General features: G+C 44.7%; 1 protein-coding gene across 2 annotated transcripts in view; it reads left to right on the plus strand.

Annotated features, from left to right (window-relative positions):
* Window positions 1–15,712, plus strand: part of DUSP8 (dual specificity phosphatase 8) — a 76,091-nt gene that overhangs the window by 40,102 nt on the left and 20,277 nt on the right. The window contains exon 1 of one of the 2 annotated variants that reach the window (XM_053394250.1): window positions 14,339–14,798. The exons of the other annotated variant lie outside the window; for it this stretch is intronic. Within the exon in view, the coding sequence (XP_053250225.1) occupies window positions 14,681–14,798 (118 nt within the window). The 5' untranslated portion in view covers window positions 14,339–14,680. Of the gene's footprint in view, window positions 1–14,338; window positions 14,799–15,712 lie in introns of those variants that run through there. 2 annotated transcript variants of the gene reach the window in all.

Consider the following 15,712-nt stretch of genomic DNA (forward strand, 5'->3'; position numbering starts at 1 on the left):
TGTTACAGAACACAAGCAGTGGGGAGAGGAGGAAGGTGGTGATTCAGCCAAGTGTATTTGCTGTGCTCTGAACAATTTTCACATGACAGCAATTCCCCATGGAAGGAGAATGGATGTAGGCAAGGCGGGACTTGCGGGCAGCAGACTGTGTGCCACGGTTGCAAGGTCACGGTGGTATAAATCAAGGACAAGCAGCCCCTGCACAAATTACATAATTCTGGGTCTTCTGTGAGCTTGTTTAAGGTGTAGGGCTGTGCCAAGCACATCCAGAGTATTTGTAATTTACCCTGAACTCCCAGAAATCCCTTCTGTTTTCCTGGGGGTAGAGTCTGTAAAACAGCTCACTGGTCATACATTTCAGTACAGTGGTACCTTGGGTTAAGTACTTAATTCGTTCTTGAGGTCTGTTATTAACCTGAAACTGTTCTTAACCTGAAGCACCACTTTAGCTAATGGGGCCTCCTGCTGCTGCCGCGCCGCCAGAGCACAATTTCTGTTCTTATCCTGAAGCAAAGTTCTTAACCTGAAGCACTATTTCTGGCTTAGTGGAGTGTGTAACCTGAAGCGTATGTAACTTGAAGCGTATGTAACCTGAGGTACTACTGTATCTCCTAGGCACAACTACAAATAAAGAGCAGCCTTTTTACCCTGGAGTCTTGCTGCCCAAGTTGTAGCTGTTTATTTCCAATCAGTATGTGAACTTCATCCTCTCTCATGTCCCTGCAGTCCCTGACCATGTTTGCCTTTCCTCTCTGCCCATTCTCACTCCCAGTATGTATAGGAATACAGGAAGCTGCCTTATGTTGCCTCTGTCCAGTTCAGTTTTGTCTACACTGACTGGCCAAACCGTGGCTTAGCACAAGCACATGGGTTCCTGGACAGAAGACTGTAGCCAGAGCACTCTTCCCCCAGCCTCCCTGTACTGTTTGACTTAGTTTGTTGTCCAAGCCACAAGCAGTGACCCAGGTTTGTTCTTGCGTTTACATCTTGTTGTTTGGCTAGATGAGACAAACTGAGCCCAGATTTAGATGACACACTAGCCCAAACCATGAGGGAGGAGCGCAGTGGTCAGGATCTCTCTGGCAGCTTGCGGATTCATGGTAAGCCATGATTTGGCTTAGTTTAATGTGCAAACCAACTCGCTATCACATTCCCCCTGTAGGTGTGGACAGGCAGGAGGCCTGTGGGATCATTTAATTTTTACACAACCCCTGAGGTCCTCTAACCAGAGCAAGCTGCAAAATAGTGGCTCAAGGGAACAGAGACAGATGCAAAATGATGGCTTGGGGACAAAGCCAGTTACTTGCATATAAAATTAGCTTACCTACATCTGAGTTATTACTGAGACAGGATTCTAACAACCCAGTTTAATAGCAGAAGAAATGCAGTTTTGCTATTAACATTTGAGAGTCAGAAACCTTTGACAATCTAACTGAAAATATGCCAGGAGATCCTGATCTACTTCCATCCACCTGACCCCTTTGTAAGGGATTGGATGTTGGGCTTGGATTTGGGATTAACAGTTTCAAATCTCCCATTGAGCTCAATGCATAATCAAGCACATGGCAGAATTATGAGGATAAAATGAGCTGCCTTGAGCTCCTTAGAGGATAAGCATGCTAAAAAACCTCATTTTTAAACTAAAAAATCAGTATAAGTGTCTTGTAAATGTTCTCTCAGCGTTCTCCAATACAATCCTTTGTGTATTTAGCAGAACTTTTGCCATTGAAGAAAAAGTGGCTTATCAGACTCCATATACGTTTCTGTTTTACATTCACATATCCCAACTTGCACATATACTCGGTTTCTCAGGCGTGTGCATGCACACCCACCCCATTACATTCAGGGAGGGGAGTGAGCCCGTTCTCAGAAGTTGCTGGTAATTTCCTTCCTGAGGTTTTGGCAAAGATTCTTATGTGTGTTTTTGCTGTGGCGTCATGAACTGCATGCCCTGGAGCCCGCCAATTCACTAATGTCAAACACAGACCACTAATGTGCTGGGTGGAGGAGAGGAACTGAAATGTAGAACACTGGGTCACGGCTGCTGAGTTTTATGTGGAAAGCATGACTCAAAATAAGAAAAAGGCTGCTGAAAACTTAAAAGAGGAAGGCAGAGCAGATTTCTAACATGCACACACACAATATTTCCTCTTTGGTCTAATATACAGGCTATTAATTTAGACTAAATGGTTCAGTGCCTGGGTGGTCTGAAGCTTACTTTGGTGTCAATTTTCAAAGGTATACCTGCCTAAACATGCAAACATCTATTTTAAGATATAACACTGTAACATATATCCATGACTACCAAGAAAGGTTCATATTCTTCACATTTGTTTCTTTATAGAAGCTTTCCTGTGCAAATGTATTGTTTTTCTGTGGTCCTGTTTTCTAACATTTTATGTTTCAAGAGTGTGAGCATGTCTTACATTGAGAAGTGGCTATAAGGGGAATATTTCATGGATTCTGTTGAAACTGTAATGGATTCAGTTATTAAAATTTCAATTGAGTAGCGATTATATGCTACAATTGGCATACATAGGGGTAATCCATGGGTAGGCAAACTAAGGCCCAGGGGCCGGATGCGGCCCAATCGCCTTCTAAATGTGGCCTGCGGACGGTCCGGGAATCAGCGTGTTTTTACATGAGTAGAAAGTGTGCTTTTATTTAAAATGCATCTCTGGGTTATTTGTGGGGCATAGGAATTCGTTCTCCCCCCCCAAAAAAAAATACAGTCCGGCCCCCCACAAGGTCTGAGGGACAGTGGACTGGCCCCCTGCTGAAAAAGTTTGCTGACCCCTGGGGTAATCTATCACCTCCTCCAGGTGTTTCCCCCTTATGTAATCAAGGTTCCAGATGACAGGGAGAGCCCACATGCATTTGGCAGGCTTGCTGGTTGCAGACATTTTCCTGGTGAATGGGTGTTGTCCCAATGCAAGGATGTGTGGTCTGCTGATGTGGCCCTGTTCTCCCTCTCAAGTAATTTAATTACATGAGCAGGAACACAGGAAGGGGGCTTATTTCTCTAATATGTGAAATGTGGGAGCATTGTTGAAACATTCACAATGAGGGAAGTAACATCCAGTAGCTGCACTTACACCCAAGTAATCATGCATAGGATTGTTCTGAAAGCACCCACAATTAAGGCCCACCAAATTCAGTGGGACTTACAGGAAACCTGTTTAGTATTAGACAACTTATCTGCCAGGTAGTACCAATAATGTCAATATAGTGTAATCATGACATCAGTAATTGAACCAAGATCATCATCATCTCAGAACTGTAACTCCAGATTTTTTTGTATTCTGGTATGGGTGCCCCCATGATGAATGCATGTGGGGACAATCGGATATGAAGGCGGCATCCATGCATTTTTCAGGTGTGCTGTTTCCATGCATGTCAGGAGAGACCCAGTTTGTGCCTGACCATTGCTCACCTATATTTTAAATTCAGGTAGGTAGCCACGTTGGTCTAAAGAGGGCCATAGCATGCATTGATGGGTGCTTCCTTCATACTGGATGGGCTGTACCTGTGCTTGGTACTTTTATTGGGAAGTCATATCTCAGTAGAAAGAGGAGGAACAGGCCTTCAAGAATCTTTGTGCTAGCATTTCTTCTAGGGCACAAAAAATGAAAGAAAACATCTGAGCCAAAATTGTGTTTTTTAAATCTTCTAGGTAACTTTTTTATTCAAAAATCTCATTAATCAGATGAATATGCGCAAATGTGACTATGTTTTCATAGGCAAGAAGCAATATCCAAAGCCCAGATGGTTAAGCCCATAGATAAAGATCTGTTTCAGATAGACTAGTCTTCATACTGCTGGTAAGCAGCAGTATCCTCTTTTACCCTTGATATCTTGTGGTAAGGATACAAAGCACTCCCACTGGCCTCAGAAACCCCATTTGGAATTTCCCTGCCACTGACAGCCATTAAAATCTATTGGCTTATGCAACCGGGTGAGCTTGCTGCAGTGAGAATTCCCCACTTGTAGCAAGAGTTCAATCACTGCTACAGCTCCACAGTCAGCAGGGCTAGAACTCCAGGCTGTCTTACCCTTGATGGTGTTGCTTGCTTGCTTGCTGGGATGCCTTGGGCACACACACCTGCTGTATGGCTCTGCTTTGCTGTCTTTCCTAATGCTTTTATCATACCTCATACCTCTGCATGTAGCGACTTGGTGCCAATGTTACCTGCAGGGAATATAGCAGCTCATAGTGCCAGCGGATTGACATGGGGTAGAAGGGATTCCTCCTGCAGCCCCAGCTCTCAGCAAGCAGGTATAGGTGGGAGGATGGGAGATGGGAAGGAGGAGGAGAGTTGTTCTTCATCATTTCTCAGGCAGTAGGTAGGTTGCCAGTACTGCTTTGCAAGTACGTGTAAACAGCCCTGCCTGCTGCCCACCCTTTGCAGGAGGAGCAAGCCTGTTGATTTAGATGGATTTCCTGACGTCACAAGAAGCGGTGAAAAAGTGAATGGAGCCAACATTTTTTCTGCATTACGTACCCCCTCTCCCTCCCAGCGCTGCTATTCCTGCAGGAGCCTGACTGTTCTTTAACCTCTGCTGATTCCAGAGCAACATCTGCAGCCCCTCCCTCAACACCTCTGCGCTTTTATTATAATTGGCTTATCAAGCATGTTGCCTGAAAGTCCTCTTAAGTTCATGCTGTCAGCAAGGATGGTGTTGGGCTGGAGGAGGCAAGGGAGCCCTCACCAGCCTCTTTCCCCTTTTATGTTTGCTTACAGGAGTGGTGAAGAGTTGGCATGTGCCGGACCCAAGTGCTGACACCGCAGCTGCCTTTGGTGCTTCTGTGCAGCTCGGCAGGGGCCACCTACTCTGCTCTGGAGAGAGGACCAGGCGTGCATTGTTTGATTGCTAATAGGAATGGGAGAGACAGATTTCCTGGGGAGGGTGGGGCAGAGCTAGTCAAGAATAGGATCGTGCTTCAGCATCAATGGCACAAATCACAACTTACGTCACTAGTGCTTGAAACAGTTTATGGAATTGGTTATTTAAAGTCTGAGTCAAGTAGCTCTTTTGAGACAGTTGGCAGCAGTGTTTTCCCTTGCTTCCTCCTCTAACAAAAAATTGGTGCTGTGAGCTGGGGTGCACCATGATGAGGGCCAGCACCATGGGCGTAGCCAGGATTGGGGGGCAGAACCTCATATTTGTATTGATTTGAATTGATTTAGGGGGCAGCTGCCCCCCTATCCCCCCCCCTTGGCTATGCCCATGACCAGTGCACTTACTAATAGTAGAACCGTTAGCATTATCATGTCACACTAGCTTGAAAGATGCTCCAAATAGTGTGTGTCGGGTTGCCCACAGTACCTGTGGCTCTGTTGGTACCTGACCCTAATGATAAATGAAACTAACAACACATGATGTTTCTCTGTAGGACTTATACTTCCTCACAGTTGGTCAGTGCTAAGTCAGATGTATTCACCTCAGGTGGCGGCCCAGAAGGCCTGTTATTTAAAAACAAACAAACAAACAAACCCTCATTTCCAACTAGAGGCCTCTTCCTGTGTTATCCTGAAGCAAGCAAACCAGATCCTGAGCTTTGCCCTGAATATACAAGACAAGGTTGTGGGTGCTGAATCTGTCTGATGCTAGCAGAGGGGAAGTTACAGATTGGGCCCTGGCTTGGTGAAGTCCAAAGGACTTGCTGAAAGTATGACTCTGCTCTCAGTTTCCCATAGCTCTGAAGTAGCTCTTGCTTGAAAATTAGGGAGCATAATTTGGTGGTAGCCTACTTAGGACTAAAATGCACAAATCCTGCCTGGTTCTGCATCACAGGACTGATGGGGTGGTTCTGACGGTTGGCTTTTCAAGTGCAGCATCCTTTATGCTTTCATAGATGCAGCCTGGGAGTGTGGAATAGCCACATCTTTCTCATGGAAGGGTTCACTGCAGGCACATGAGGAGTAACCTAGGGCAATTCATGTGAGAAGCCTAAGGCCATTCACAAGAGAAGTGGATGTGTGCACAGCCTAGAAAAATAAAACAGTTAACACTAAGAGTTGTGTGGAATTAGACTTTGAAGTAAAATAAAATAGAGGGCTAAATTCAGCCAGCATTTGAGCGCAGGATGAATAGTTCACAACAGTTCAAGACATAGGTTATAAAGAATTCAGTATTCTGCAACTGAATGAGCTACTTCTGAAGCTCTGACTGAGTCCCTCCCACACCCACACTCTTGGTCACCAAGCTGTGCTAAAGCCTTTTGTACCTTTTCTCAAGCCAGTAGCTTTTCATCTGGCCCTGGTGTACATGTGAGCTCATCAGCCATCTTCTTCCCCACTCTAGAGCTTGTACCAGTTCTGTGAAGAATGTTTAGATTTTTCCATCCCTCTTTTTTTCTAAATTTAGAGCACCCATTTAACACTCATGATTTGGAAAGAATGTGGCATGGTAATAATTGATGAGTGATCTCTCCATCCCCCAGCTCTTCAGCAAACACATTGCCTTTGACAGGTCTGGCCATACTCCCAGACCACTTGCAAACCTGCAGTGCTATGGCGAGCCTGTGTCTTTCAGAGGCATATCATACATGCCCGTTTCTCCTCCACTCCTATTTCCCTAAACTCAGTAGATCCGTTTATTTTCTTTACCTCCTCTGGGATATATATATCAGGAAGGGTTGAAAGCACATTAGCAGCTGTGAAGAAATACTTCTATATTCACCTGACAAGTCAGGAGCCAATATTTGTGTCGGCCCATTTAATTTTTCCCCCATTTGTTTATGTGGGGTTGTTTAATGGTGCCTGGTAAATGAAGCAAAACAGGGCCCCAATACTTACAAGTATGTGCAAAGGAAATGGTCAAACCAGTAGCATAGAAGTATATAGTTTATTTGAACTACCTAAATGGGCCTATAGATGTCGTTCTCTGGAGTCTATTAAAAAAGGTAAGTATCATAGAGGTAAGATCTAAAAGTTTAGTAATGGGTTAGAAATTGGCTAAGCACTAAAAAGTAAAACAGAAGAGAAGGGTCAGATGCTTAGAGCAGAAAGTTATCAGTGGGAAACGCCTGTAATTCTGATACAGTGGTACCTCGGGTTACAGATGCTTCAGGTTACAGAAATAGTACCGCAGGTTAAGAACTTTACTTCAGGATGAGAACAGAAATCGTGCGGTGGCAGCGGGAGGCCCCATTAGCTAAAGTGGTACCTCAGGTTAAGAACAGTTCCAGGTTAAGAATGGACCTCCGGAACGAATTAAGTTCTTAACCCGAGGTACCACTGTACAGCTTTCAAAAGATGTACTAATTGTTGATCACATGGCAGCACATAAAGATAACAAAACAACTTTCCACTGCATCAAACTATACTGTTTGAGATGTTCTTTAAAAAGAAACAAAACAAAAAAAGCTTTTTCAAAACCATTCACTTTTCAGATACTTGGAAAGTGTTTTTTTTTTAAAAAAAGTTTAGCACTGTGAGGCGGTCCATTGCTGCTGTATACATGATAACTGAACATCTAAGCTTTTATCTTACCTTGGGCCAGCAATAAGTAGAATGTGACAGTGAAAGAGGTATAGACAGGGTTTGGGGGTTTTTTAACTGCAACTTTTTAATTAAATCTTAGTAAAGCTGCCAACACAAACTTGATAAACTGCTCTTTCAACTGGCAGAGTCATTGTGTTGACTTGAGATGTTGGTGTTTCTTTTTCATGCACTGCTTAATTGGCTAACTTGTATGTCCAGCTTTTGATCTTCCTTGCAGCCATCATGCTTTAGGGCAGTGATACATGTTGTGTATCAGTCTTAATGGATAAGATACTTTCAAGGCAAATGATTGAGGAGGTGGCACTCAGTACCCCATTAATGCTGGAGAGCATTGTGTTGTGAGTCCAAATATGGTGGCTGACTGTGCAGAAAGGGAGAGCTTTGAAACCTGGCATCCTAATTTAATTCCATCTTGTTTTAATATGCTGCCAATCCATGTTCTCTGCACTGAATTCCATTCTAGCTAATGTTTGGTGGCAGATTATATCATGCCTTTAGATATGGTTTGTTAAGGGATTTGGCATTTCCAGTTCGCTATGTTTTCCACAGGACCAGCCTGTAAGGAAACTACAGGAACGTGGACGAAGATATTTTGAAAACATGTAAATACTGTACTTGGGAGCCACAAGGCACTATTGGAAATTTTACAGAAGAAAACTTCTAGGCTTGGTTTGGATTTGTCTAATAAATCAGTTTCCAGCAAAAACAGTGAAGCACGTTTTGCATAGTGAAATAGTGAACGTTCCCTATGACATAAGCTTTCATGAACAAGATCCCACTTTATCGAATGCATGATAATAGATAAAAGTTCAGGGGTTTGTCGGATATGACCATTAAGGTACCAGTTAAGTTTTCTAAAGGAATTATCCTTTGTGCACACTTACGTTAACTCTCAGGACAAGAGTGGTTCATCATTGACATGACTACGTACTGAGATAGAAACAGTAGTTTGTGCATAAATGGTGGGGAAGAGAATGGGAATATGTTCTTGGGTTGGCCCAGAAGCTGAGGTTGCAGCTGCTGTCTGCTTAGGCGGCAGCCTCCTTAAAAGCTTGTTAACAGCAGGTGTTAATGAAGTGCTAATGAAGCAGTTTGCCAGAAGCAAACCAAAGGCTCTCACTAGCCTCTTCATCTCAACAGGAACCTCAATGGTCCCCTAGTACAAACTGGTTTATTAGATAGAGTCGAATAACCTGTAACAGATGCAGCCTTTACTTCTGCAAAGTGGGTTAGCAACACACTGATCATTTGTAGTTGCCTAGCGACTGTTAGACACACACACACACCAATGGAATACTGTCCCAACGCAAGCAGTACTGATACTTGCACAATTCTATTTTCCAGTGAAATTCCAATAGAGATTCTTCCAAGTGATCTTGTTCAATATCACTGAGTATCCACAAAGAATCATAGTTGGTGGTGATGGCTTTTAGTTTAATACTGAAAGTTCAGGTGATTGCTTCCACATTGGGCATGTACTGTGGTGTTGCCATACTTTGTTTACCCACTTTTTATGGGGCATCTACATGATCTCATGTACAAAACCCTCCCTCTTAGTCCTGTTCAGCTTGGTTCCCCCCGACCAAGTTCAGAAAATGGTTGTTGTTTTTAGAGCAATGACATAGCAGCACAATTTCCCCTTATGTACACAGCATATCGTGCTCCTATGCTGTTCAGTTGTGGTGTATATTTCTGCTCGTGGGTGGGCACCATTCAGCCAGTTATGTGGCATCTGTGATGGGGATTAATGTGGACCAAGTGGCATTAGTCACAGTGGCATGGAGGTATGGCCTTTGGTCCATTGAAGCAGAGACAGAAAGTCTTCCAGAGCATACCCATATCTGTTCACAGTCAAACAATAGATTATCTTAGCATGTGTAAGTGAAATGTTTCATTGCTGCACACCACCCTGATACTGCAGTATATAAATGGTGGCATATAATTACTTTTAAATAAAACTAAAGGTGAAATGGGTAGTACTAATTTTTGAGCAAAGCACAGCTCTCTGCCCAGCAACTTGGAAGAAGAACTAATTCTCAGCTCTGTACAGAGAATTATGATTTTAGTGTTTTCCCCTGCTGCTGCTCCCCCCCTTTAAAGTAAGCTCAGGAATATGCTGCAAGCTCAAGGCTTGGTAGCATGGCCTTTTCAAGGCTGGACCCACAACAGTAGAACTCCCTTATGCCAAAAAAGGAAGAAGAAGGAAAAAAACCACCAATCCTACTTGGCTGGCCTCCTTTTTTGGAGAGCTGTAAATACCTTTCTCTTTTCTTTTCGACACTCTCTTCAGTCAGTCGGTGGTTGAGAGTTGTCATTGTGACCTCCAATTTTACATGGAAATTGATTTGAACTTCTTATAGGTTTACATTCATAATTCCTTTATTCATTTGGATTTGAAATGTCATAATATTTTGTTATGCTTTGAGGATATAAATGCATACATGTCAGTAAAAGCCAGTGGCTTCACAGTGGAAGCCTTAACCAGCCAGGTATCAAAACAGCACATGAAAAGCCCCTGTCTTTGCCTGTCCTGTCTAGCCCCCTGAAACACAGCTTGTAAACTACAGGTCCTGCATGCGGAATCTTGGAGCTCTGACAAAGACTGTGTTAGTGCCCAATCTGCCAGTTCTGCACTCTTCCCCCCAACCTCTTTCCTCTTATGCTTCCTGAAACAACTTAGAGAGGGGCGCCTGTGTGAGCACACCCTGATCAATCCCTTCAAGAAAAGAGGATGGATTAAGGTGAGATGAAGCAGGAAGAGGGATGTCTTCCCTGGTTTTTTCTTTTCTCTTTTCTTCTAGAAACATCATACAGAAGAGAGGAGAATGGTGGCTATGTTTGCTGTCAGGGGCTAGCCCAGGGGCCAGCAAACCTTTTCAGCAGGGGGCCAGTCCACTGTCCCTCAGACCTTGTGGGGGGGGGCAGACTATATTTTGAAAAAAAATATGAATGAACTTCTATGCCCCACAAATAGCCCTGAGATGCATTTTAAATAAAAGCACACATTCTACTCATGTAAAAACACCAGGCAGGCCCCACAAATAACCCAGAGATGCATTTTAAATAAAAGGACACATTCTACTCATGTAAAAACACGCTGATCCCCAGACCGTCCGCAGGCCAGATTTAGAAGGCGATTGGGCTGGATCCGGCCCCCGGGCCTTAGGTTGCCTACCCATGGGCTAGCCTGTCCTTCACTCCTGTACAAAGTGGCCCCAGTGGAAGTGTAATCACCAGCCAGAATCTTAGATGTTTCTGAGTGCTTCATTCAGAGAGAGAGACTGAGCCAGGTCACATGGCTGAGTGAATTGTATTCCAAGCCTGTGTTCTATAACATTCTGTTTAGCTATGTCATCATCAGAAGACTTGTTTTCCTGATTCTATAATTATTCTTTGGAATGCACTCCCACCCACTGTCTTCCCTCCCCCCACACTGCCAAGACAGCTTTTGTAACAATTGGACCAAGAGCAAGAAACTCATTGTGTGGGGCTGCTGGGGGTGGGCGGGGACAGGAGAGGCATTCAGCAAATTTCTACATACAAAAATGGCAAAAGTACTGTGTCACATCATAATTCAATGCTTGCAAATAGAAAGGAGGTGTGTGTATAACATAAGAGCCTGTTCCCAGTTAATATTTATTTCCTTTTAAGAAAACTGTTTTTATTATTATTATTCTGACAGAGCTACCTAAAGAAGTCATGCAATGGAAATGTGGGAAGTTTCCATTGTTGTAGATCACAGGAATCCTGTGAACTGCAACTCCCATCACTCTGAACCAGCATGGCCAATAGTCTGAGGTGGTGGAAGTTGTAGTCCAACAACATCTGGAGTGCCAGAAGTTCCTCACCCCTGTTGTAGATGTTCCTTCTCACCAGCTGGAGCTTTTGATAAACCGAATGCTGAAGTACAAAGTGCTTTCAGTATTGCAGACACTTCTTGATTGCTTTCACAAATTGTGTTGTGCCAGTCAGTGTCGACGTTGCAGGGAGCAGCGGCTGTAATGTTTGCACGGGCCCTGGTTGTCCGCATGCTAGGAGGACTTGCACTGCAAATGTGCAACAAAAGATGCTTATTTTTCTTAAAGTACCCGCAGGATTCACCCAAGTGCTAAAAAGAGAGCATAGGAAGTCCTGACAAGAAGCTGCGTCTACTGTCCAAGGGGCTTGCTCAGCTGCGACAAGCCAAGGAGTGAATTAAATAACATTAAAAGATAAGAAACTGAGCTTGTACATCTCAGTGTAGTGACTTCTCCATTGATAAATGGTATATTTATGGCACCTCAGTTCTAAACCAGGTCTTTAAACACATTATCAACCTTTTGCTTGATTGTTGGGAGGTGGAGGTTTTTTTAATTGGAGGAAGGTCCAATAAAAATGGGAGGAAGGTCAATTTTGAGCAATTCAACTGGGCAGAGAATACATACATATTGACCTGAAAATGATAGACTGTAGTATGTTGTAAAAGATGACCTGATTTTTCATTAAGAAACTCCAACTGTAATGCAGAGGGGACATGGCTGCATAGGGTACTTACTCCCCCTCCTAAAAATAGTTTCAGGAAGCAGTGTTCAGAAATAGAGTAAATAACAGGTTTGCTTGGCTAAACCTACTTTACCCAGTGAAAATGTTACCCAGTTTCAGGAAACAGTTCTAAATGCTAGGAAAGCAAATGCGATTGTCCTCTAATGTTCTTCTACCCCAGTTTTGCTGCAGTACACTGGCATGATACATTGACCGGAGGTCAAGCGATATGTTCTGAGGGCTAACAGGAGCAGCATTCAGCGTACTGCCTCTGTTTAAACACTGCCCCTCTTCTCCAGTGTAGTTTCATTCTCTGTCTCTAAACTCCAACCCACATATGATAATAATCAACCCCATATTTGTTACAATAACAAGTCTCATTAGAACACTGGTTCCAATCATGGAGCGGCGGGTGGGAGGGAGGGTTTATTTAATGCCGGTGACTTCATCTGGAGTGATGTCACTGTTAAGGAAAAACACTGAACTCCCATGAAACAGTTCAGCCTTGGATTCCTTGCCCTTGTAAATCGTTGGCTTTAAAGAGACAAAGCATCCCATCCAGCACATCTAATCCTGGATGGTTTTCCATAGAACTAGGAACCATTCAGTCCATGAACAGACTTAGAAAGCATCAGGGCATAAAGGCAATTAAAGAATACTGAGTATATGCTTGTCCAGTGTCCTTGTCACAGCAGAACAAACATTAGGCCCCACTGCCTTATCAAGCTCTCCTCTGTCACCAGTGTGGAGTACCCTTACCACAGTCCACACAAGTTCAGGAACTAGGAGCCAGGCCTCAATATCAGCTTCTTCCACTTCTCCCTTTATGATTGTTGCACTGGTGTCAAAAAGCATGAACTGTAAAGGAAAGCAGAGCAGAGTGCAAAGGCTATGGAAGCTGGGTGCAGAACGGGTGGCAGTCTGTGGAGCAGGAGATTTGGATGACGGATATGTTCAGGCCAACGGGTTAGGAAACTAGGAAGGTGCCGCACACTGAGTCAGGCCCATTGGTCCATCTGGCTCAGTATTGTCTACACTGACTGGCAGTGGCTCTCTGGGGTTTCAAATGACATTCCCAATGCTACAAGGAGATGGCAAGGATTGAATCTGGGATGTTGTGCATGCAAACGGGGACTGGAGGGCCAGCAGTGGCAAGTGGCAAAGAGCTCACACGTTGGAAAGTTGAGCATGCAGTGGGCTGCTCACACCACCAGGGCAACTGGGGGTGGCAGCAGTGCCATATTTTAAGAGGCAAAATGTGAGAAGGTGACACATTGGGATTTGATAGCAAGAGGGTTTTTTCCTGAATTAACTGCTGGCCTTACAAAACCTTCCTCGCCCTCATAAAAATGGATAACTTTGTTGGCACAATTAATTTCATTTAAATTGTTCCCCGGCTGACCTGGAATGAATACAGTGGTACCTCGGGTTAAGAACTTAATTCGTGCTGGAGGTCCGTTCTTAACCTGAAACTGTTCTTAACCTGAGGTACCACTTTAGCTAATGGGGCCTTCTGCTGCTGCTGTGCGATTTCTGTTCTCATCCTGAAGCAAAGTTCTTAACCCGAGGTACTATTTCTGGGTTAGCGGAGTCTGTAACCTGAAGCGTCTGTAACCTGAAGTGTCTGTAACACTATGTACCACTGTACTTGTGTGCATTCTGTTATATGCATTGTGTGGTTGGTGTTGAGATGAAAAGGTGTTGGGAGGCAAAGTCTAGTTGAGCCCTGGTTCCAGCTTAACGAATGGGCAAATGTCGCAGTGCAGATTTGCTGTTAAAAACAATGCTTTCATGATGGAGCAGGAGCTGGGCAATAGCCAGAAATAAGGACAGCTTGGGACTCCTGTCCAGAACAGTCTTTAATGAGATACATAGTTTTCTCCTGGGTGTGGAGGTGGTGGAGAGGTGAAGTTCAAAGAGTTGCAGGAAGAGGATGTAATGTGCTGCACTGCCACCCCTGATCACAAGGGAGATGCAATGGATTGTGCAGGAAACTGCCTGCTCAGACGTTAGCTGTTCAGGCTAGTACTCTGCCCACTATACCACACTTCCTCCTGCTTTCTGTTGGTGCTTTGGGACCAAGCTTGTATCAAATGGATGAGCAGGGCTGCACAGTTTGCTGTGCAGATACATTGACTTGCAAAAACAAAAGGCACCAGAGCTGTTTCTTTTACCCCTGCCGCCTGCCATTCACTAGGGTGGTTGGAGGAAGCAGGGAAAGGGATGTTGTCCCTTTAAGCAGCTGAGCGAACCATATGCCAGTAGCGTAGCCCTTGAGTTAAACTGCATGTCTGTGTGCTGAGTAAGGAATGCGGTTGCATGCCTGACCCGTTAGCTATGACTGCTCCTTAGTGGATCAGCACGGCTGTTGCTCATGTGCTGATCTCATTCAGCCTCATTGGAGCTGGCGCTGCACATACACAAGGAGTGGAGAGAGGGGGAGAATCGTTCTGCTGAGAAGAAGCAGGAATATTCCTGTCCTGCTCCCTCCCTCCCCTTTTTTATTTCTCCACGAAGCTGGATCTAGGGGTGTTTCGGGCTCCCCTACTTTTTTTGGGAAATAGGAGGCTTCCACCCACCCACCTCTGGCAACTGTTGTTTTGCGAGGGCAGGAGGTAGCACTTGGAGAGAGACGCAGCGCAGCTGCCTGGATGCCTTTGGATGTTATGATTGCTCCCTCTGAGGACCAGTTCTGGCCAGACATGCACAAAGAGCAGATGAAGCTGAAAATCAGGGTGAGACGGATGAAGGAGAGCAGGGAGATGCGAGGTTGGTTCCCCGGATTTCCCATCCCTTTTAGATGGGGGGTGTGCATGAGAAGTGAATGGGGATGGGACTGGAGTGTGCTTGGGGGGGGGGAGGGATGGAGGAATCGATTCTGTTGCCTGAACCATGTCTCCTGCCTCCCGAGTGTGCCAAGTGGGGAGGGGGTTGGCAGCTGGCATCTTGCCATCACAGGACTGGGACAAGTTTAAAATTCTGGCGGCAGGAGGGGGAGAATGCCCATCATTTCTCCAGCCTTCGCAGATGCAGGACACAACAGGCAGCAATCCTGAGCACGCGCATGAAAATCTCATTCGTGAGACTTACTTCTGAGTCAACATGTTCAGAATTGGGCTGTTGGAATGTGACAGAGTAACACTCCCCCTTCCCCAGAATAATCAGAAAATGTGCTGCTCTTTCAGTGTAGGTCTTCTCTCTGTCTGTCTGTCTCTCTGCTGCAAGAAGATGGGCATTGGGTGATGCTTGCCTTGAGTCCCTCTGTGTTCCTGCATGTGCACTGCTGCAGCACTCATCTGAAAAAAGAGTTGCTTCCCCTTTAACAGGGTCTGGATTTTTTTAAAAAAGATGGGGGGTCTTAATTTCACAATGAGCTGGGATCGTTAAAATTGGAATATAATGGGAAACTCAGAGGAGTGAGGCAGATTCTTCCTTTCTTATGTAACTCACCACATTCTCCAGGGCAGAAGGGTAGGGAGCTGTGGAAATTTCCTGGGGACATCTCCATGCATGAGAAAGCATCTTGCATTCACTGCTACCTTCTTTAGAGGTCACTTTCTATCAAGTGGATGTGCAGATGGAAGGAAAGGAAGGAAAGGGGGAATTTCCTTCTAGAAAGGCAAAAGAAGAGAAGAGGCATTGAGGAAGGTGGGGGCACTATGCTGTCCCTAGCTTTAGATCTT

This window comes from Podarcis raffonei, chromosome 1 (assembly GCF_027172205.1).
Source record: "Podarcis raffonei isolate rPodRaf1 chromosome 1, rPodRaf1.pri, whole genome shotgun sequence".
Lineage (NCBI taxonomy): Eukaryota > Metazoa > Chordata > Lepidosauria > Squamata > Lacertidae > Podarcis > Podarcis raffonei.